The sequence below is a fragment of the Phacochoerus africanus genome, chromosome 2, assembly GCF_016906955.1.
Source record: "Phacochoerus africanus isolate WHEZ1 chromosome 2, ROS_Pafr_v1, whole genome shotgun sequence".
Taxonomy (NCBI): Eukaryota; Metazoa; Chordata; class Mammalia; order Artiodactyla; family Suidae; genus Phacochoerus; species Phacochoerus africanus.
This window is the reverse complement of record NC_062545.1, coordinates 71,009,857-71,032,103: the sequence shown is the minus strand read 5'-3', so window position 1 is coordinate 71,032,103 and position 22,247 is coordinate 71,009,857. Positions and strand designations below refer to the sequence as shown.

Sequence of the window (22,247 nt, the reverse complement as noted above, 5' to 3'; positions counted from 1 at the left end):
TTGAACCTGTGTCCTCATGGATGCTAATCCGATTCGTTTCTGCTGAGTAATGAAGGGAACACCTAGTTGCTTAAAAATTAACAAATCATTCATATGCAATCCAAATAATATGTATTTACTAACTTCCTGAGAAGTAAAGCATTCCATCCCATATCATGATAGTAAAGAAATTTTATTTGTTATATTATGAAACAGATGGTAAATGTAATGAAAATGCTTTGAAATAAGTATTTTAAGATGTAACTTGTTTTATTCCATCTAATCTGTTCATATTTTAATTTTTATTTTCAGCATATCTAGTAATTATGATGCTCAAATGAAGAGCCTTTTAAGGATCGTGAGGATATTTTGTCATGTCTTTCGAATTGGTCCATCCTCTCCCAGTAATGGAATCGATATGGGCTACAATGGGAATAAAACTCCAAGAAGCCAGGTTTTTAAGGTCAGAAAAGTACATGATACTGTTAGGAAGATAAATATAGAAGAGATTAATTTGGCAAAGCATGTATTCATTAATCCAAAGTCTCATAAGCAGGATGTAAGTTTGGTTTATACCCATGTTACCGTTTAAACTTAGACACACCTTTCTCCTTTCATCTTTAATCAACAGCTTGTCTTAATTGGTGAGCTTTTTATGTTTTTCTTAGAGGGAAAATTTTAATTTCCTTACTGTTTTATTCTAAGAGTAAAGATATGCTTAAATCTACTTTTTAATTGGCGTACAGGTCTTTAATATGGCAGTATGCAGCCATCATACATAAAAAAACATATTTCTTTTCTTTCTTTCTTTTTTTTTTTTTGGTCTTTTGTCACTTTAGGTCCTCACCCTCGGCATATGGAGGTTCCCAGGCTAGAGGTCTAATCAGAGCTGTAGCTACTGACCTACACCAGAGCCACAACAATGCCAGATCCAAGCTGCATCTGCAACCTACACCACAGCTCATGGTAACACTGCATCCTTAACTCACTGAGCGAGGCCAGGGATTGAACCTGCAATACCATGTTCCTAGTCGGATTCGTTTCTGCTGTGCAACGATGAGAACTTCAAAAAATATATTTCTTATTTAGAAAGAAATAAAATGTCCAGTTTTTATTTAGGTTTTATTACTGTATGTCTTCTCTTTGTGTCCCTCTATATGTCCATGTGTAGGTTTACTTTCATTTACTGGGTTTACTAATCATTCAAGGAATAATCATTGAGATTTTTTCTTTTTCCTTTTTTGGCCACCCTATGGCATATGGAGTTCCCAGGCCAGGGATCAGATTCAAGCCACAGTTATGACCTATGCTGTGCTGTGGCATTGCTGGTTCCTTTAACCCGCTGCACTAGTCCAGGGATCAAACCAGCATCCTGGTTCTGCTGATCCTGTTATGCCACATCGGGAACTCCTGAGATATTTTCTTAATGTATTTGTATTGCTTCAGTTGCTGCTGCTTTTTTTTTTTTTTTGTCTTTTTTGGGCTATTCCCACGGCATATAGAGGTTCCCAGGTTAGGGGTCCAATCAGGGCTGTAGCTACCGGCCACAGCCACAGCAATGCGGAATCTGAGCTGCGTCTGCAGCCTACGCCACAGCTCACGGCGATGGTGGATCCTTAACCCACTGAGCAAGGTCAGGGGTCGAACCTGCATCCTCATGGATACTGGTTGGGTTTGTTAACTGCTAAGCCACAATGGGAATTCCTGTTAATGCTTTTTTGTGGCATTATATTTTCAGATAACTCAGATTTTGGACAAATGTATAGTAACTTTTCATGTAATTTTTTTTTAAAGGTAATTTGTCTCTGGAGCTTTTCATAGTATAAAATTAGCTTTTGGGTTCATGAAAAATTATATTTTTTAAACAATCTTTTGAGTGTCTATCTAAAAGGTACTGTAAATGTTTTTATGAGGCATTCCTTCAAAAAACTTGTAGTGATTGACAACTTTATTATCTATGAAATTTGAAGTTATGTAAAGTTAAATTAATGATGTACACTAAATGATTCTTTTCTTACATGGCAAATTTTTGGCAGACACGAGTAATTGGTCTGCAAACATTTTGATACTAGTTGATTCTTTAATACCTAGAATAGGTATGATAGCCTTTTAGAATTGGTATATGTAAGTATCTGTGCATCTGTTTGTCTACTTCACTCTCTTTTTAAAAAAAAAAATTGGGGCAGGAGAGTGTTCAGCCACACAAGTGCACAGCCACACATGTGCATGCCTTTTTCTTCTCCTTCTCCCGCATGCGTGCGTGTGTGTGTGTGTGTGTGTGTGTTCCTTCTTTTCCCCTATTGTGCCATCTCCTGGAAGAAGGAAGTTATGCATCTTCTTGTAGATTTTAGCTTTTTAACAAACCACTTTCTCTAGTTAGTCAGAAATGATAACTTACTCTCTGTAAAATTTGAATCTGAATTATTGATCCTCTGTTTCGTTAGTGCTGTTTTAAGTAGGTTTTACTGTTCAGAGGTTCACATTACAGGAATTTGTTCTTAATGTGTTCAGGTATGGCTCATGCTTTTAGTTACTGAATCTACCCCTGATTTATTTTCTTCTAATCTATGATGATGAATAGACAGTCAAACCAGGCATAGACATGTCACTATTATGTAAATTACATATAGATTATATTCATTCATTATTGTCAATATTTCCAATCTCTCACATATTGCTGATGATATCGGAATAACTATGTGCTAAGTAGCCTCTCTGTAGGCATTTAGTGTTTGATTCATTTTATTTTATTTTATTTTTTTGCATTTTAGGGCCACACCCACAGCATATGGAAGTTCCCAGGCCAGTGATTGAATTAGAGCTATAGTTGCAGCCCTGTGCCATAGTCACAGCAACCGTGGGAGCTGAGCAGGATCTGCGACCTACACCACAGCTCACAGCAATGCTGGACCCTTAACCCACTGAGCGAGGCCGGGGATCAAACCTGGGTCTCGTGGATATACTAGCCTGGTTTGTTATAGCTGAGCCACAATGGGAACTCTGGGTTTAGTGCTTGATTTATTTATTTGTTTATTTATCTTTTTAGGGCCATGCCCTCGGCATATGGAGGTTCCCAGGCTGGAGTTTGATTCAGAGCTATAGCCACCAGCCTACACCACAGTCACAGCAATGCAGGATCGGAGCTGTGTCTGTGACCTACACCACAGCTCATGGCAACACCAGATCCTTGACTTATTGAGTGAGGCCAGGGATCGAACCCTTGTCCTTTTCCTCATGGATGCTAGTCGGGTTTGTTAACTGCTGAGCCATGATGGGCACTCCATAGTGCTTGATTTAAATGCTATTTTTCTACCTAGCTGGTCAGTACAGATAAAACAGTAGAAGAGGGTGTAAGTGTTTTTCTTTTATGGAATTCAGACTCTGGTTTTGATTGTTATATATCAATGGTATATATTTATATATATATAAAATATATAAAGTTATTTCTGTTTTATTTCATTTGCTAGTATCCCTGTTTCTTTTTTTAAGGTAATTTTTTCTGTATTATTGACAACTGCTTTTGTCTCTGACCACTTAATTTCTTTTAAATTTTGACCTTTCACTTTGCTAAAACATTTTTTTATGAAACATAGCCAGTTTTTTAAAAAACATTAACAAGTGTTATTAAGGAATTGATTAGTCTCTTTCTATCTAATTTTATGAATTAAATGTAGACTCTTTGGGGAATGGCAAAATGATCTGCCCTCCCACTTATAAGGATAAAAATAGAAACTGTATTACCATCCATGTGTGTAAGGGTTTCTGTTCATTGCGGGGTGATTGAAGTTGTAAAAATCTGAACCATTTGCTGAGTTGCTGCAGTGTTAGCCTGAAAATACCGTTTTAATTTTTACCACATTTTGTCTAAGGTAGCAATTGATCCCTACTTTCCATTTCATTAACTAGGTACTCTAACATGTCTCTTTATTGCTAGGATTAGCTAATGGGTTTTCCATTAAGAATTAGTGGGTTTATAGGCCATGTGTTTTTAGTAGGTGAAATTGTTTAACATCCTGTTACTAGTTTTCTGATTTATCTTAAAAGTCCTTTAAGTTAATCTTAACACTTAGCCATTCTTTCAGTGTTAAGAGATTTTTATCTAGAGCCTTTCGAACTTTGGAACATCTGAAGGAGAAGGTAGTTCTGGTTATTGAAGCAGGGTGAGCGTGGGGACAATTTAGGCCTCTGAATCTTGATATGCTCTTTTTTTGTGAGTGGTAAGCTATGACTGTTAGTAGTTTCGTAGAATTGTAATTGGGAAAATTTAGAAGCCAGGAAAGATTGAAAACTTTAAGATCTGATCTTTAGGATTGTGGCATTTGACCTTATCAAGTTTGCGAATAGTCAGTTTTAAGATAGTATTAATGAATTTAAGCTAGTAATGCTTTCCTGTCAAATTTGTATCTCACTTTGGCACGTGGATCTTTAAATTCTTTAAATTGTCCATCAAGTTTGGTATTATATATGATAGCTTTGCCTTGTTTTGAAATTTGAAATATTTTGAAAGTTGTATTTGATTGTCAAATCATTGTTATTACAGGTAGAATATAATTCTGTGGTGAAAATCATATGGTACTCTGAAATGAAATGTTTTCGTAGTGCCAAGAAGCCTACTATTTTCAATAGTCATTGACTTGTTTTTCTGTAACAATTGATATGTGCAGTGCTTTGTATCTGATGTTTTTTATCATTATTATTTATGAATATAAAAAGCATCATAGATGTGGTTTGCACCTGTTTAAATTTTTAAAATGTCTATGTCTACTACTACAATTAGAAATTAAAGCTATTTTCATAGTATTCTTTTTTGTAATTGAGGAACGACTTTTCTGAACAAGTCTACAAAGTGACAACTTTCTGGTAAAAATGCTTCAAGGTTGGAATTTAGTGTTAGTGTCTGTGTGAATGAAAAAGAAATGATGGGGAAAAGAGAAAATAAATAAAGGGCTAAGATAACTTTTTCCTTATCTTCCTTTTCCGCCTTCATTCTCTTAATTCTTTGGTATTTTTTTTTTTCTAGCTTTCCTCAGCATCTTTATTGTCACTATGGTTTTTTACACAGATCTGGCTTTTTTGAATATTATTTCTGGATTATTGGAAATTGGCCTTTCTTTTTTATAGGTCCGTCAGTATTTGCCAATAGGATGGTGTAGTTCAGGCTCAGTGTTCTCATCTGCAGGAGCAGCAGGTATCGCTTCCTGCCTTAAATGTCACTTCCATGCAGTGTGGGGATTTTTGGGGTTTTAGCCTTCTCCTTTAGGGGTCAATTATTACTTTTTTCTTTTGTTTCAAACAGTTTTATGTCACTGCCTCTTCCTACTTTTTTGAAGACCTTTTTCTGATGTAAAGCTAAATAGTTTTGCTGACATAAAGAGTTCTTTTTCATATTTTATAGCAGATTTAGTGTTTTTCTCATGAAGAGAAACTATAGACCCAAACTTGGATCATGGTTAAAGTTAGGACATTTTCCCCAGTGGAGGTACCATGTACCTCAGCTGGTGCTTCTGCTCCTTGCCCTTCTTCCACGCAATTAGGCACCCAGCTGCTGTGCTTCACTGTGAAGAAACCTTCTTTGTGGGGGAAACGAGTGCTCATGTCAACCTCAGAAAGGATTTCTCAGAAATTTTTTCTCACTTTGATAACCTGTTTACCTAGGATGTACTAATAACTAAATATTTGTGGAAGGAGTGAATTAGCTTTTTGTTGACAGTGGTAGAGTTGGCCCCCCCAGCTTTTTGGTGTAATATTTAGGTGAAGATTTACAGGTGATTTAATTATTTGCAAATTCAATAAGTAGAATATTCTCAAAAAGAGAATGTTTGGGAGATCTGAAGAAAGGCTGAAGATAATAGCAGGGGAATTTATTAGATAATAAGTGGAAAGAATTTCTTGACAGAACAGGTTATTTAAACATTTTCTAAAGTTCCAAAAATGGTTGTATAATCTCTTTACATAGTGGTCTTTACAAATGGAATTCTTTCTTTTTTTTTTAAGACTTAAAAAAAAAATATTTCTTTTAGGTGAAATATTTAAGAGTGAGTATTTCAGAAGTGTATGGTCTAGTTTGTATCATTCTGTGATCATAAAAGAATAAAAAAGATTAACGTTTATATTAATTTTCAGAAAAAAGTATAATTCTCAATGTTTATTTAAAATTTTTATTGAAATATAGCTGATGTACTATTTAGTTTTAGGTGTACAGTAAAGTGATTTGGTTATATATGTTTATATATATTCTCTCTTTATATTTTCTTCTGTTATAGGTTATTGTAAGATTCAGTAGGAATATTTATAATAGTGTAGGAATGGAAGACCATTTAACCACTATCCCCTTCACCTCTCTTCCTCCTACCCCATGCCTTCACAGTTAATCTTTATTTAGGATTAAGAATGTACTAGCAGGTCTCCCCCACCACTGCCTCCAGCTTTATTGAGATATAATTGTTATATAAGGTTGAGTATGGTACACAGTGTGATAATTTGATGCAAGTATATATAGCTCATTGTTTACCGCAATAGGGTTATTAGTTAACACATCCTTCACCACACATAATTACCACTTTGTGGTTGTTATGGTGAGAACATTAAGTTTTACTCTCATAGAAACCTTCAGGGGTACAGTATTGATAACTGTAGTCACCATGCTGTACATTAGATCCCCAGTAGCTTGTCCTTTAATAGTAGTTGGGCATTCGTATTTCTCCCTGTATTAAAAACCATTAATTACTAGAGATGATGTATGCATTTCATCTTCTGTAGTACTTAGTCTTGTAGCATTTGTGATCACATAATATTTTGAAAGTAAAATTCTATTTGCTGTTGATTTGCAGAAGACATTACATTATTCTCAAAAGGAATATTTTAAATAGTGTAGAGATAAACTATTTACTCTCATCTTTTCCTTTTTTATTAAGCTGCTAATTTTTGCTTTGAATGAGTTTTCTGGTCAGTATTTGATAGTTACCAATTTTTATGAGATGGATTTCGTGTATGTATGTGTATACACCTGTATATGTGTATTTTGAGTATATATAGAATTGTATCATACTTTAAAATTTATTATACATTTTCAAAATCTCAGTAATTACCTGTAAAGAAAAGAGTTCGATAAACTAAGTTACTTATTAAAGCTCTTTTGGAATTCTAATTTTTTTTAAATTGAAAAAAGAGTTGTAATTAAAACTAGTTGAGGAGTTCCCATTGTGGCGCAGCGGAAATGAATCTGACTAGGAACCATGAGGTTGCGGGTTTGATCCCTGGCCTCGCTCAGTGGGTTATGAGCTGTGGTGTAGGTCGCAGACTCATCTCGGATCTGGCATTGCTGTGGCTGTGGCGTAGGCCGGCAGCTGTAGCTCTGTTTCAAAGTCCCCTAGCCTGGGAACCTCCGTATGCCTCAGGTGCAGTCCTCAAAAGACAAAAAAAAAAAAAGTTGATACATTAATACAGTAAAGGTTGGGGGATTGTGTTTATAAAAGTAATGTATGGTTTTAAAGATAGATATTAGAAAATTTTTAAAAGAGGAAAAATTATACATTTTTTTGGTTAAAGTTTTTTTTTCCTTTATTACAAGGAATAAATAAAAGCAGATTAAATTTTTGCTATAAATGAAGAAATTGTCATTTATATGACATTTATGTTTTTGTTACTTGCCTTAAGGCATTGTTGTCACATTAACTTGGGAAAATAGAAGTTATCTAGTATAAATATCTTCTTTTATAATATTTGGCTTTGTGGGGTTTTTATCCTGCAGTTTAAGAATGACGTTTAAAAAACACCTTTTTTTTTTTTTTTTTTTGCTCTTAGCCTCTTGAATTGCTTTGGCACTCTTTAGATGAATGGCTAGTTTTAATAGCTACAGAACTGATGAAAAACAAAAAGGACTCAACGGATATCACTTCTATTTTACTGAAACAAAAAGGCCAAGATCAAGATGGTACTTCCATTCCTTCATTTGAACCTCCAGGACCTGGGAGCTATGAAAATCTATCCACTGGCACAGGGGAATCTAAACCAGATGCTCTTGGAGGGAAACAGGAAGCCAGTGCAGACTGTCAGGATGTTATTTCTATGACAGCTAACCGGCTAAGTGCTGTCATTCAAGCTTTTTACATGTGCTGTTCTTGTCAGATGCCTCCAGGGTAAGAAGGTTTCTGCTTGGTTTGTGTGCTGGTCTCTGCCTATCAATGACCAAGGTTGTGGCGGGAGCAGCCCTTGTGGTTCTTATTATGATTGCAAGACGCCCTTCAGCAATAACCACCAGGAAACTTTGGAAAAAAAGTTTTATTACTTACAGGACCTGGAAATTACATGGCACACCTGGGGCCACACAGCAAGGTCGCTCGTAGAAAGAGAGCTCTCTGGCCTGGGATCCTGCTTTTATTGGGGTCGAGGGTGGAGGCCTAGGGTTTTGAAAGCTCATTCTTTATTGGTGAGTTTAAAACATAAGAGCGGGAACTTAAAGCATGGGAAGAGAAAACGTAAGTGACCCAAATGGTCATTTACTAAAATCAATCAAGATCTATAAAAACAAAGGAACCTGGAGTTGGGGGGGATGTGGCAGCGGTTGGGTGGGCTGGCTTTTTATCTGGTTGTGGGTCTGGCATTGCGTTTATTTGAGATGCCTCTGCATGCAAAGCTGAAGTCACTCACTTGCATTACAAAAAAAGAGAAAATCCAGCTGTCAGGCTTTACACCATAATCCACTATATGGTATTGAAGCATCAGTCTGAGTCAATGGTGAGGACATTAACTGCCTCGGTAGCTGATATGGTAGAAGTCAGGGGCAGTGCACATTGTAACCCAGAGAGTGTATATCTAAATAGTATCATAGTAGCAAACCCTATATTAATTATACAGGCGATAGTCTGAAGTACAGTCCCTAGCCAGGATCCTAAAATTGAAGGGTCCTGGAGTGAAGTTAAGTCAGTGATCTAGGGGTCTTCAGAATCTGTTCAGAGATTTTGACAATACTGTGAAATATTTTAACATGTTGGGCCATCTGATGTAAATAGGTTTGAACTTGTCCTGAGAGGGTAGATTGCTCCATATCTTATCCAGCCAGTATCGGTCCTTAGAATAGGACTAAGTTCAGTAAAAAGGTGGTGTCCTTTCAGGAGTTAGGTTCTCCAAGTTAGGCCTTGGGGGAGGGGGGCAATTATTAGCATCGGGTTATTTTATAAGAGGCATTTCTATGGAAACAAAAGAAAAGTTAATGATTAGTGGAGATGATAAGTCCAGTTTCTGCGTTCTGAAAAGCAGTCAGGAAAATTTCTAGATACTGGGCTCAAAGCATTTTCTTTTCTTTTTTTTTTTTTTTGTCTTTTTAGGGCCGTACCCACAGCATATGGAGGTTTCCAGGCTAGGGGTCAAATCTGAGTTGTAGCTGCTGGCATTCACCACAGCCATAGCAACTCAAGATTGGAGCCATGTCTGCGACCTACATCACAGTTCACGGCAATGCTGGATCCTTAACCCACTGAGTGAGGCCAGGGATTGAACCTGCGTCCTCATGGATACTATTCAGATTTGTTTTCGCTGAGCCACTATGGGAACTCCTTAAGGCATGTTCAGGTGGAGTAAAGGGAGCCAGTAGCAATCTGATAGATTTTCCTGGCTTGTAGTTTGAATGTATCTGGTAATTTTTCTGAGGGGCCAATATAGCAATAGGCACAAAGATTGTCCATTTATGAACTGTTTGGTTATTTCTCTGAAGTTTGCATCGAGTTGTCCCACTTTATCTTGTATGGTTTTGGAAAAGGGGCAGTTTTAGTTTTCAGTGATTCCAAGTCAGATAGGTGAAAGAAAAAGTGGAAACATTAATTTGGAGAATTATAGCCAGATATTGGGGGAAATGAGAAGAATTCAGTATGCAGTCTAGTTTAGAGATGGACTAGAATCTGATGTCCACAAGATTGTACAATAGTTTTCCTTTAAAACATGATTTTTCTCTAACATAAATCTCATTTTTATCAGTGATAAAGCAATTTTTTTGCAAAATGTCTAGTTCCATTAAACTTGACCTGGTTATTTATGTAAGTGGAGCAAGAATAGTAACTGGCGATATAGACTATTTTAAGTCTGTTTTGCTGGAGATTTTCACAGAGAATCTCAGACTGAACATTTAAAAACCTCTGGAGGCTAAGAAGCCAAACCAAGAACTTGTCCTCACATTTTGCCTGCCATACCTATACATTTGGATGAATTCCTCTCTTGTTGAGGTCCTCAGAATATCTTGAAGTTTCTGGGCCTTCCAAAAAGTGACCTTCCTTATTCACCTGGTAAAACTTACCAGGTGAATAAGGAAGGTCCACCAAGGTACCAGGTGGGTTTTTCCCAAGGTTTTATTAGCTCCATAAAATTAACACCCTTAGTTCCTTAAAGTTGTCTAGTCATATCTGAGTCTATGTATTTTTTCTCTCAAATATGACATTCCAATCGAAGCCTTGGTAATATAACCAGTGTTTTCAGTTGTGTCCTGTTACAAAGAGAACTGATTCTTACTGAACTTATGCAAGTAAATATATTGCCATGAAAATAAAAATACTCACTGAGAGTTTCCACATTTTGAAGGGATAAGGTAAGGAGAAAAAGTAATTGTTTCATCTTTGTTCACAAAAGTATACTTTAGCAAATTGCTGAGTCATAGCTAGCTTAAAAGAAAAGATTTCTTTCAACCTGGAAAACAAAAGATTAAAGATTAAAGAACTAGTAATGTTTCAAACAAAAATTCATAAAAATTATAAATCATCCTCATCAGCTTATGTAATTAATTTAAAAAAATAAATTTTATTGAAGTATAGGTGACCCACAGTGTGGTATTAGTTTCAGGTTATAGCAAAGTGACCCAGCTATACATATACATATATATGCATTCTCTTTCAATTTCTTTCCCCATGTAAGCTATCACTTGAATAGATTCCCTGAGCTATATAATAAGTCCTTATTACTGATCAATTCTGTGTATAGTAGTGTGTATATGCTAATCCCAGCCTCCCAATCTATCTCTTCCCTCAGTATTTCCCCTTTGGTAACTATAAGTTTGGTTTTGAAATCTTTGAGTCTGTTTCTGTTTTATGAATAAGTTCTTTTGTATCATTTTAAGTTAGATTCCACATATTAATGATCTCATACAACATTTGTCTTTCTCTTTCTGACTGACTTCATTTACTATGATAATCTCCAGGTCCATCCATGTTGCTGCAAATGGGATTATTGCATTCTTTTTTATGGCCAAATAATATTCCATTGCATATATGTACCACATCTTCTTTATCCAGTCCTCTGTAATTCTTGATTTTTGATCTTTTGTTAGCAATTTTATGAATCCAGTTTTCCCTTGGAGTTCTTTAAATGCCTACTCAGTTCAGTGGTATGATTTGAAAATTATCCAGAACCTGTGTTTTGTCAGAGTCCTTTCCATGAATCTCCTTGAAGATGAAGTATTTTCTGCAAAAGCATCAGAGTAAAACAGTAACTGCCTATAAATGGGAAAACACTTAAAAACGTCTGTGATTAGCGATCTGATGAGGATTCTTTATAGTGCACTTGACGGGAATTTGGTTATTTCTGTGACATACAACATTTTAAGATAATACTTGTAATTATGATGGATAACATTACATATAAAAGTTGTAGAAAATTCATATTACTTCTGGAAAACATATTAATAACATATATCCACACAAGGGTATTTGTAAAGAATATTTAGTGTTATTTCTTATTTGACATGTAATTTAACATATCAAATAGGCCTAATAACTAATGTTTTTCATTTTCTAAGGCAAGAGAGAACATATCTTTTGAGAGCTTCTAGGGGCCCTTTGAAAAATCCTAATGTTATTTCTAGGTTAAAAAGACCTCATTTAGAATTTTATTTTGGGACGTTTGTCAAAAAATATTGCAAGGTTTTGGGCACTTGACTAAATAGGTTTACAGATTATTATGAAACAATGCTTAATTATCTATTTAACCAGAGTGACAGTGATTGTTGTGAGCAAATGTTAACTCTTTATATTGAGAAGACTCATTTTTTAAGTAATCAAAGACCTGATTAAGACAACATGAAGCACAAGGAATTATTTTGATAAAATACAAAATCTTTGCTTTTTCTAGACATTACTTAAAAGGGTAAAGAATAACCTTTCACAGTCTCTTAGCAGGAGCAGACCATTACGGAAAGAAAACTGTCGTTTTAGCAGATGAAAGAAAATTACATAAACATACCACTGATCTGATTGCTGTTAAAGCTTAGTTGTTATTTTTAAAAAACTCTTATGATAGTAATTGAATTTTAGCCAACTTGACCACACAAGGTAAAGTCCTGTCATTCTCTGTCTTCCCAACTTTCAGAACCATTTTGTCCTTTATTTTCCTCTTTCTCATTCTGAAATAACCAACTTTATTTTAGGACAAAATTACTTTCATTTCCCTTAACAAAAATGCATGTTCATACCTCATACCTTTCTTACCCCAACATACATCCTACTTTCCTTTGGAGACATTTCCCCTCATGGATACTAGTCAGATTCATTTCCACTGTGCCATGATGGGAACTCAGAGGCATGTTTCTTAGTTCTGCTCCATTCAAAATGGAAGGGAGTTCAAGATCTGTGGTCTCTTGGAGGAAGCAAAGCTGTAGCCCAGATGGATCTTTAAGAAAGTTTAGGGATTTTAGAGTGTTTAGAGGTACTGACCAGATGATGCATTTTGGCAGTTGTAACAATTTAGAGCTCATTCCAAACATAACCTGGATTGTGCTCTGCCTCCACTAGCAGCATATGCACAGGCTCTTTGGGAATGTAATACCAGAGTCTTGGCTCTTTAGAATGTGTGGCATTGAATAACGCCCAGGAAGCTACTATGGGCTTTCGCATTTATCAAGGAGCTCCTCGGGGTTCTGAAGAGGCAGTTACACCAGAAGTTTAGAGCATTTATATTTATCCATTAATTTCTTAGCAACATTACACCCTGGAATGGACCCACAATATCCCGTTGGGTTAGAGGACAAAGAGCAACAGTAGTGAGTGATGTAGTGACACAGAGACCATTGGCCTCTGTTGTATATAACCCTCTGGTGGTGCTATTGGTTTCTGTTGCCAGGTTGTTTTGCTCTTTTATGTTAGGACACATAGTCTAGGCATGGCCCACCAGCTCCACGGTTGCAGGCAGAGATCTCCCTTCCTCCCCTAGGGAATCTTCTCCTTGTGCCTTTAGCACAGAGCCTCTCCTTAGATGACGGTAATAACCTTCCTATCGTTTACCTTTCTTTGGCCTTGAAGCACAGAGGACCCTCACACACATTGTCAACTGAGACCTTTCTAATTAGTTGGTTTTATGAACTGGAGACTGGCCCTTGCCATCAGTCTCTACATGGATTAAATCATGAAGCACTGCAGCTGCTGACCCCTCAACACCCCCTGAAAGGAGCTCAAGGTAGAGGTCAGGAATGAGGTACTCTGTGCTCTGGGAAAACTGGCAGAACAGATCTTCAGATAGATACTTTTAGAAGATTTTATGAGCCCAGTTCTTGCATCTACTTGTATCTAAAGAAGCACTAAAATCCTTCGTAGTAACATCTGCTTCTCATGACTAGTAGTAACCTTTATGAGACCAGCGGCAAACTTCTGTAAAATGTGTGCATGGCTGCATGTACCTCCCCCTTCACCAAAATCATGTATATACTGATACTTGCCCCTGCTGAAATGCTGCCTTCCAGGCTATAGTCTTCATTTTGTCCCAAATAAAACTTAACTCTCAACTTTTAGGTTGTGCATTTTTCCCCCCTGTATTCTTTTTTCTTAAATTTGTTAATGATTTTCATTTTTTCCATTATCAATTGTAGGTTGTGCATTTTTTTAAGTCGACAGTATAATCATCTTATTAGACCATATCTCAATCACACTGCTCAGGGGAGATTGTTGGATTATTATGGCAGCCATGACCTTTAGGGTTGGATGCCTCAGGCCACACGTGACAGAGGCAATATGCAAAAGCACATTGGAGCAAGACAGACCACCAGCAAGTGGGGCTCCTTTCCTAGATGGATGGTGTTAACCACCTGAATTAGGAAGAAGTAAGCAAGTGACAGCTGAAGGACATTCCCCTTGGTTCACTGCAAGGGCAAGTGTGCAATCCTGCTGACTACACCAGTTGCCAGTCTCTTTTTTGCATTACAAAATAGAGAAAACCCAGTTGTCATTTTATTATTTATTTCCTTTGCTGATGAAGAAAAGCTGTGATTTTTTCTTTTGTAATTTCAGAAATAGCAGATAATAATGTTTTTAGGTTTTAGTCTGATCTGTATGATACTCGTACTGATTTGGAATTAGTACAAAATATTTGAGTTTTAAGCATTATATGTGTTATTAACATGTAGAATGGTGAAGGTTACTTTCTATAGGATCACTTAATTATGTATTGAAGGATACAAAGATGCTTAATTTCAGTTTTTTTAAAAATCTTTTTTTATCAGTTTATATCATCCATTTAATCTGTTAATGAAAAATTATTTTATATGTATGTAAAATAATGTATATATCATCTTATAATTGACTAGGCATGCCTCAGATTCCATAATGACAGTCCAGACCCCATTTTTTTTGTCTAGAAGCCAATTGAATTCAATGCATAGTTATTAAAACTTGCTGTATTACCAAATTTTGTCTGTGTGTTCTGATTGGTTTTTACTCCCCTCACAGAATGACTTCACCTCGGTTCATTGAATTTGTCTGCAAACATGATGAAGTTTTAAAATGTTTTGTTAATAGGTAAGACTTTCTTGGTTTCATGGACTGCCTTTGTAGCGTTTTATTTCTTCTAATTTTTATCTCAATAGAAAAAATATTATCTCTGTTACTATTCAAAAGATGCTCAATGACAAGTGAAAGTATTGTAGATGTGGATTAATATGTATTTTTTTTCTGTTTTGGTATCTGTATATCTTAAATTTGATGTCACATAATGCTGCTCATCTTTCTTGTCCGTATAAACAGAATATGTTTTTCTTTTAGAAATCCCAAGATTATATTTGACCACTTTCACTTCCTCCTTGAATGTCCTGAATTGATGTCAAGATTTATGCATATCATAAAAGCACAGGTAGAAGTTTCTCTTAACTTTGTTTATAGTCTGTCTAATGAAAATTGTTTTCAATTTGAATACTTTTTAGTGAAGTAATAATTATACTTGAGACCACCTGCTGTAAGAGGAGTGACATTACCTTATTCTTTATTTTAGTATGTGGAGTTACTTTAGTGTGAGGAGTGACTTTAAGAAATGTGTATTGATAGAGTTCCCTTGTAGCTCAGTAGATTTCAGCATTGTCACTTCAGTGGCTCCAGTTACTGCAGTGACAGGAGTTTAATCCCTGACCTGAGAACTTCCACATCCAAGGGTACAGCCAAAAAAAAGGAAAGAAGAAATGTGTATTGAATGACTACTGTAACAAAGGCGGCATGTTGGTCCTTGGGAATTTTATCCCCCACTACATTAGGAAATACAACATATGCCCTGTTGAAGATTTATAAAGGATATCAGTAGCTTGCTAAAGGCTCTGAGAAGCCCTTTGGTAAAAACGGTGACTTAACATTGTTAATCCTCCAAACTTATTTGACTGGAGAGCTTTAACCCACCAGGGTTCATTTCATATATCTCATGTTTTGTGAAACATGCTAGGGAAAAGCATGTTTTACTACTTACCAGCTATGTGACTTTGAGCATATTTCTGACATCCTTGAGCTTTGAATTTTTCATCTTAAAATAGAGATAATGACAACAGCCCCATAAAACTTCTCTTTGAAGAATAAATTGTAAATAGTGACTGGTATGTCTGTTCAACAAATGGTAGTTGTTTTGGAGATAGAAAGCATATGTTCTTTCTCCAAGAGAATCTTAATTCAGTCTAGCACGGGAGATAATAAATGTACCTATAAAAATGTACCTGGTTCTTTAGCAGTTTAAGGGAGGAAGAGCTTGCTTTTGGCTCCTGTAGGTAAGGGAGATGAAAGAGGTGGATTTTAATTTGGACATTGAAAAACTTGCAAACGTTTGATAGTAAATGAGGATGATGAACATTCTAGCTGAGATACAGGTCAGAAGATGTAGGTAGAAAAGTGTATAAAAATAATGGTTGGCTAAGCAGAAGTTTTGTGTAGGTGAGGAATCAGATACAATTCCGGAAAGGTAGCTTGGGGTTAAAGTCTGTTGAGGCTTGATTGCCAGATTGAAGAATTTCATTTGCTAGGTATCAGGAGCCACTGATAACTGAATGACGTGATCCTGGCTAGGTTTTAGGGAATAATTTGTTCAAAATGTAGGATAGTCTGGAGGCAGTAGTTTGGTTAATAGTCATAACCACAATAGCATAAATGCTATAGGTGTTTTGAAATATCCTCAGGGACACTGACCCTTTCAAACATTCAAGAAATCTAAGAATCAGTCCTTATAAAATCATACACATGCATAGGTCTCCTTTGACATTGGTTTAATAATAATGTAAAAGATAAAGTAGTAATAATAACTTAAATTTATTGAAGGCCAACTTTAGGTCAGTTTCCATACATTTGCTTTACATAGATTATTTTATTTTCATCACAATTTTGTGAAATAGGTACACTTTTGCTGAAGCCAAAGAGATTAAGTAACTTGTTTAAGTCATTCAGCTACCAAGTAGGAGAACCAGAATTTAAAAGTTGGCTGGTTCTGAAGTTCAGTTTCTTAACCTGTGCCAGGTCACTCCATTTTAGGGTAAATGAGATTATAGGTGAAAGAAGCTTTAGGTTTTGAGAAAGGAAGTTTACTATTTTTAATACTGTCACTGCTTTTCACTTCCTTTTCCCTCATCCTTCCTGAATGAGTCAGTCAAAAAGCATCTGCATTAGCTATCAACATTTTTGATCAGAAGAGAGGGTTTTGTTGCCTGACCAGTGCAGGTGTCCACCTGCATAGTGATGGCTCAGTGTTGGGGATTGAAGCTTGTCTGTCCCAGTATCTTTAATCCCTTGAACAAGGGACCTTACCTTGCCTCCAGTTTCATCTTCGTTCACGACCCTTTTTACAGTGTCTCAGCTGTAGCATGTTCCAGTATTTATTTCCATGTTCTAGTAGTTATATCTCAATTAACTTTAAATTTGGAATATGTGAAACCTTACTTATTATCTTTCACCAGTGCCTTCTAGGAGTGTGGGGGTAGATTATGAGGGAAGAGTTTCCCCACCTCTAAGCTCTTTCTGTTATTAAGTTCTGTCCCTCAAGAGCTTCTCTTACTTTTCTTTATTCAAAGGAGTTAATGTCTTGCAGATTTACTTTATTATTCTTTCCTTGTTCCTCAGTACCTATTATTTCAGCTGCTACCTAAATGGTCTCACTTTATCCTGGTACTGGCCACATTTTGATTACCATTTATCTTGGTACTAGTTGCATTTAATTACCATGGTAAATTAGCATTTACCATGTTATTTCTCCGACCAAATATCTTCAGTAGACCTTGTGTCTTTTACTTGATTAGAAGAATCAGTAATTATGTGTTTGATTTACTTACACAAACATTTCTTTCCTCATGTGTGGAGTTGTGCTGGTGCCTTCACTCCATCTTCCAGGGACACAGTTTCTCCATCTGTGCCTTTTTCCTTGTCTCCCTTAGCCTGGTGTGCTTTCTTTCTTTGCTGCTTTAACAAGTCCTATCCATCTTTAAGTCCTGGTTCAAACCAGGACCTCATGAAACCTTTGTACTCTGCTTATCTGTACAGTTTGTAAATTTTTAGAGATTTTCAGTACACTCTAGTCTGAACTTCACTGTTTAGTACTTGATGTTATTATACATGTGTGTATTGTTTTTGTTAGTCTCATCTCTTTAACTGTATTGAATAATTTTATCGGTGAAATTTTTACAGCTCTTATGTTACCTGCAGTATTGGCACATACTAGATACTTAGTAATATTTTCTGATAGTAAAAATTAAAAATCACTTGCAGTTTGCATATCTGGCAAATGGATGAAAGGTAGAGACTTTTTAGTGTTCATGAGATCTTATTCTTCAGTTTTTAGAGTGGAAGAAGGGAAGAAAAAAGGATGACAAATTCCTTTCTAGTTGCTTGCATATATTCAAAGAATAGAAATTAAAACTAGGTGTAAAAGATTATTTTCATGGAAAATTAAATGGAACATGCAACATAAATTTTTCTGGATGTGGAAATTCAGTCTTACAAGTCTTTTTGGGTTTAAAAGAAATTGAGAGTGTATTCAGTTGTATATCTGATATTAAATTCTCTTAATTTGTCAAGTTTTTTTCTGTTGAAAATTTAGGGAGTTTAAAAAATCCATTCTTTTTAAGTAGAGTGTTTCAACTCAGATTTGCCTTTTTGTGAATAGTGGTTGAAATGTCAGAACATTATGTAAAACTACTTACTATATACAAATAAAGGTCTGAGAATGATTATTTGTAGAAAGGGCGTTTAGCATTTTAGTTAAGTAAACCTGATAGCTAGGTGACTGAAATACTGCTAACATAGTTCACTGTTATTTGTTGTGTTAGCCATTTAAAGATCGCTGTGAGTGGTTCTATGAACATTTGCATTCAGGACAGCCAGACTCAGACATGGTGCACCGGCCAGTGAATGAAAATGATATCCTGCTGGTCCATAGAGGTATGTTTAACAAATAGAGTGATGTGTGCGTGAGGCACAAAATACAAGTTATTGTAAATTTTAATATGTAAAATTAACCAATGCTACATATTTAGATTCTATTTTTAGGAGTAGCTGTGAAGTTGTGTCAAAAGCAAATTGTGCAAAGCTAAAGCAAGGAATTGCTGTACGGTTCCATGGAGAAGAAGGCATGGTGGGTAGAAAAATAAAGTGGTGTCAAGATCACTATATATAAAGGATTGAAATGCCTTTGAATAAAATTTAATATTTAATTGATAATGATAGAAATTTAATATAATTGAAATTTTATTATTATCTAGAAAAAAATCTTTGCCATATATTTCTGTTGATGCATAATTTTATTTTCTTAAACTCAGGGTCAAGGTGTTGTGCGTGAGTGGTTTGATATTCTATCTAATGAGATAGTCAATCCCGATTATGCATTGTTTACCCAATCAGCTGATGGTAAGTTGTACAGTCTAGATGACTTTTTCTGTGACTTGTCACATTTTCAGGCTACTTTGGTGTATTTTTTATTCTTTAATTCGTGAGATAGGTGGGGTGTTCCTATTTCATAGAAGAGAAATAGCAATACAGAGCTTCTGTCAATGTTAGCAGTTAATGAGTGATAGGATCATTGAGTGGAAGCTGACTCATTCTGGCATTCTCTTCTCTAAAACAGTTGGTTCTCATCTGCTTGTCTCAAGAACTTGTGCTGGCCCCAGGGAAGTTTTCATCAGTTCTTTATAAGATAAAACTAAATTTATTCAGTTTAAGGATTTCCCTTTAGTCTACTTTTCTTGAGTTAAAATTTCCTTTTGTAAAATAGTAGATGAACTTCAAAGAAAATCTATCTTGAAAAAAATTAAAATTTGCTAACCTTGAGTTTCCAAGTCAAAATTTATTCGTCATAAAAAACAAAACCTAGAAATTATGGTATTAAATCTTAACTTATAATCTGTTTATAGGTAGTAACTTTGTTTTCAGTCCTTTTAAAAGATCAAGACCTGGCAACTTAGCTCTTATTTAACCATGTAATACAGATAAAAAAACCTCTGTATTGAAATGGTGTTTGCTACCTACAGAATTGTAATCTGATATTGTAGACTAAAGGGAAATGGTTACCACTTCATTTGTGTATGATATACCTGAGAGGCTCTAACTTAATACTTACATCCAAGTGAACGTGGGAGTGGGATTTCAGTTTTTAAATACTTTGCACAGTTGTTTTTATTTCCTGAAAAAATTTTCTTTCCCAGTGTTTAAATTCTTGTATGAGGAGAGGGTATCTCATTAATTGTAGTTTCTGAATTGCATCTAACCAAAGCCGCAGCAAATCTCCATTCAATAGGAATGACTCTAAGACAGGCAAGTAGGGGTAGGCTGCAGTGATGCTAGGGAGCTGCAGGCATTCCCCTATGTGATGGGATCCTCAGACACACCTGATGTATTTGAAATTATTTAGGAAGATGGGACTTCCTTCTTTAATTCTCTAATCTTTGATTATTTTCTCTGAGGTGAACTTGGTGTCTTTGTGATTTTATGACATGACAAGTTTGATGAGGCTGCGTGTTTAGTTATTTAGGCCTAATCTTGGAAGCAATATTTTACTTTAGAGCACTGTATTTTAGAGTTCTTTCTCTTCTTTAAAGTCCCTTATTCTGAGCCTGACTATTTAGTTGTTGGGGTTTTTTGGTTTTGTTTGTTTTTTTAGGGCCGTACCTGCAGGATCTGGATTTACCCAGGCTAGGGGTTGAATCTGAGCTGTAGCTGCCAGCCTACACCACAGCTATAGCAGTGCCAGATCCGAGCTGTGTTTGTGACCTACACCATAGCTCACGCTAATGCCTGATCCTTAACCCACTGAGCGAGGCCAGGGATCAAACCTGCATCTTCATGGATACTGGTCAGGTTTGTTACCACTGAGCCATGATGGGGACTCCCCCTATTTAGTTTTATACCTGAAACAGATTTGGTGTGGAATCATTTGGTGAAGTACTTGTGCATTTTACAGACTTACAGCAGATCATGTGCTGAAGCACATAGATCATAAAGATTGTGATTCATCCTTTTTGTAAGCCATGTAATTCTTCTCTTTGGGTGGGTCATACTATTAATAAATTAAAGTATAGATGAAATATTTCCTTGTTCTTATGTTTAGTTGACAAGAATAAAATTAATTTAGGTATTAAGAATTCTTAAATGTGGGGAATGTTTGGATAGACCTAATGTCTATAATAATTTATTTAAAACTTGCTTTCTAATTAAATTAAGACGCTTACTATAGAGCAGTAGTAATGGGGTAGAGGGGCTAAGAGTTTGGCCTTTGCCACATTCCACTGAATCTAAAGCCTGGCTTTGTTCCTCTTTTTGCTATGACCTCAGGCCAGAAAATGTAACCTTTCTGGATCTTGATTTCCTCATTTGAAAATGGTAATAACCTTTGTTGTGAAATGTAGTGGGAAGTCAGTTAGCTGATGTGTAAAAATGCTTAACTCACTGCTTTGCACATAGTACTCAGAAATAATATGAGATGCTATGATTATTATTATTCTATGAAAATGATACTTTCTTATGCAATGGCATTTTTCTGAGGTGATGAAAATAGCTGAGTGTTACATATTTATTTTAACTTAAAACATGGCCATAAACTTTATATTCTTATTTCATTTTCAAGTTAAAAAATTTATTCATTTCTCGAAGACCTTTCCCTGTTTGTTTGTTTTTTTCTTTTTATTTCTCTATATCTATTCTTTTTAATAACCCAGATTTCCCAGAAAGTACTTAGAGAAAGAATGATAATAGACCTAGGGGAGAAAAAGTTGAATCATAAGAAGTCTTTGCTGGTTCATCAGTAACCCTAAGCATTCACTATTTTATAGGTAAAAATATTTGTGATTATTCAGAATATTATATTTTTGGAATTACAGTTGTTTGCCTTTGAAGTCTTTCTTCATCTCATAAAACTTTGGGTTGACTTACAGCGTGACTAAGAATGATTCTCCAAAGGTACTGAGCAGTGAATAATTCTCTTCATGTGGCCCTTTTAATTTATTCAGCCATAAGCTTCCAAATGTACCTTATATCTAAGTAAACTTACTGGTCGCAGTCCTTTATTCCAGTGCCAGCACTGGTAAACAGAAGATCCATAAAGCACAAAAAGAATTGTTAAACCATGTATGCTAAATACCAGACATTTTACTTTCAAATGCTTTATCATTTTTCCTTCATTATATTTATTTTTAATGCTGTTTCATTAGATTTATCAGTTATTCTTTTAGCCCTGTTGCCTAAAAGAGTAGTAAATAGCATGAGCTCAATAAATATTTATTGAATGAGTAAGAGAATCTTTTTTTATTTTATTGAAGTATAGTTGATTTACAGTGTGTTAATTTCTGCTGTAGAGCAAACTGATTCAGTTATACATATATACGTTCTTTTTCATATTCTTTTCCATTATGGTTTATCACATTCTATTGAATATAGTTCCCTATGCTATATAGTAGGACTTTGTTTATCCCCTATTACATAAAAGTTGCATCTGTTAATCCCAAACTTGCAATCCATCCTTCCCCAAACCGCCCTCCCTTTTGGCAACCATAAGTCTGTTCTCTATGTCTGTGAGTC

At 35.6% G+C, this 22,247-nt stretch overlaps 1 protein-coding gene across 2 annotated transcripts in view; it reads left to right on the top strand.

Annotated features, from left to right (window-relative positions):
• HACE1 (HECT domain and ankyrin repeat containing E3 ubiquitin protein ligase 1) overlaps positions 1-22,247 on the top strand; it is a 110,814-nt gene that overhangs the window by 56,494 nt on the left and 32,073 nt on the right. For both annotated transcript variants that reach the window (XM_047761646.1, XM_047761639.1), the window contains 7 exons: positions 292-442; positions 7,783-8,117; positions 14,676-14,744; positions 14,988-15,075; positions 18,509-18,620; positions 18,716-18,813; positions 18,998-19,085. In XM_047761646.1, coding sequence (XP_047617602.1) covers positions 292-442; positions 7,783-8,117; positions 14,676-14,744; positions 14,988-15,075; positions 18,509-18,620; positions 18,716-18,813; positions 18,998-19,085 — 941 coding nt within the window. The remainder of the gene's footprint in view (positions 1-291; positions 443-7,782; positions 8,118-14,675; positions 14,745-14,987; positions 15,076-18,508; positions 18,621-18,715; positions 18,814-18,997; positions 19,086-22,247) is intronic.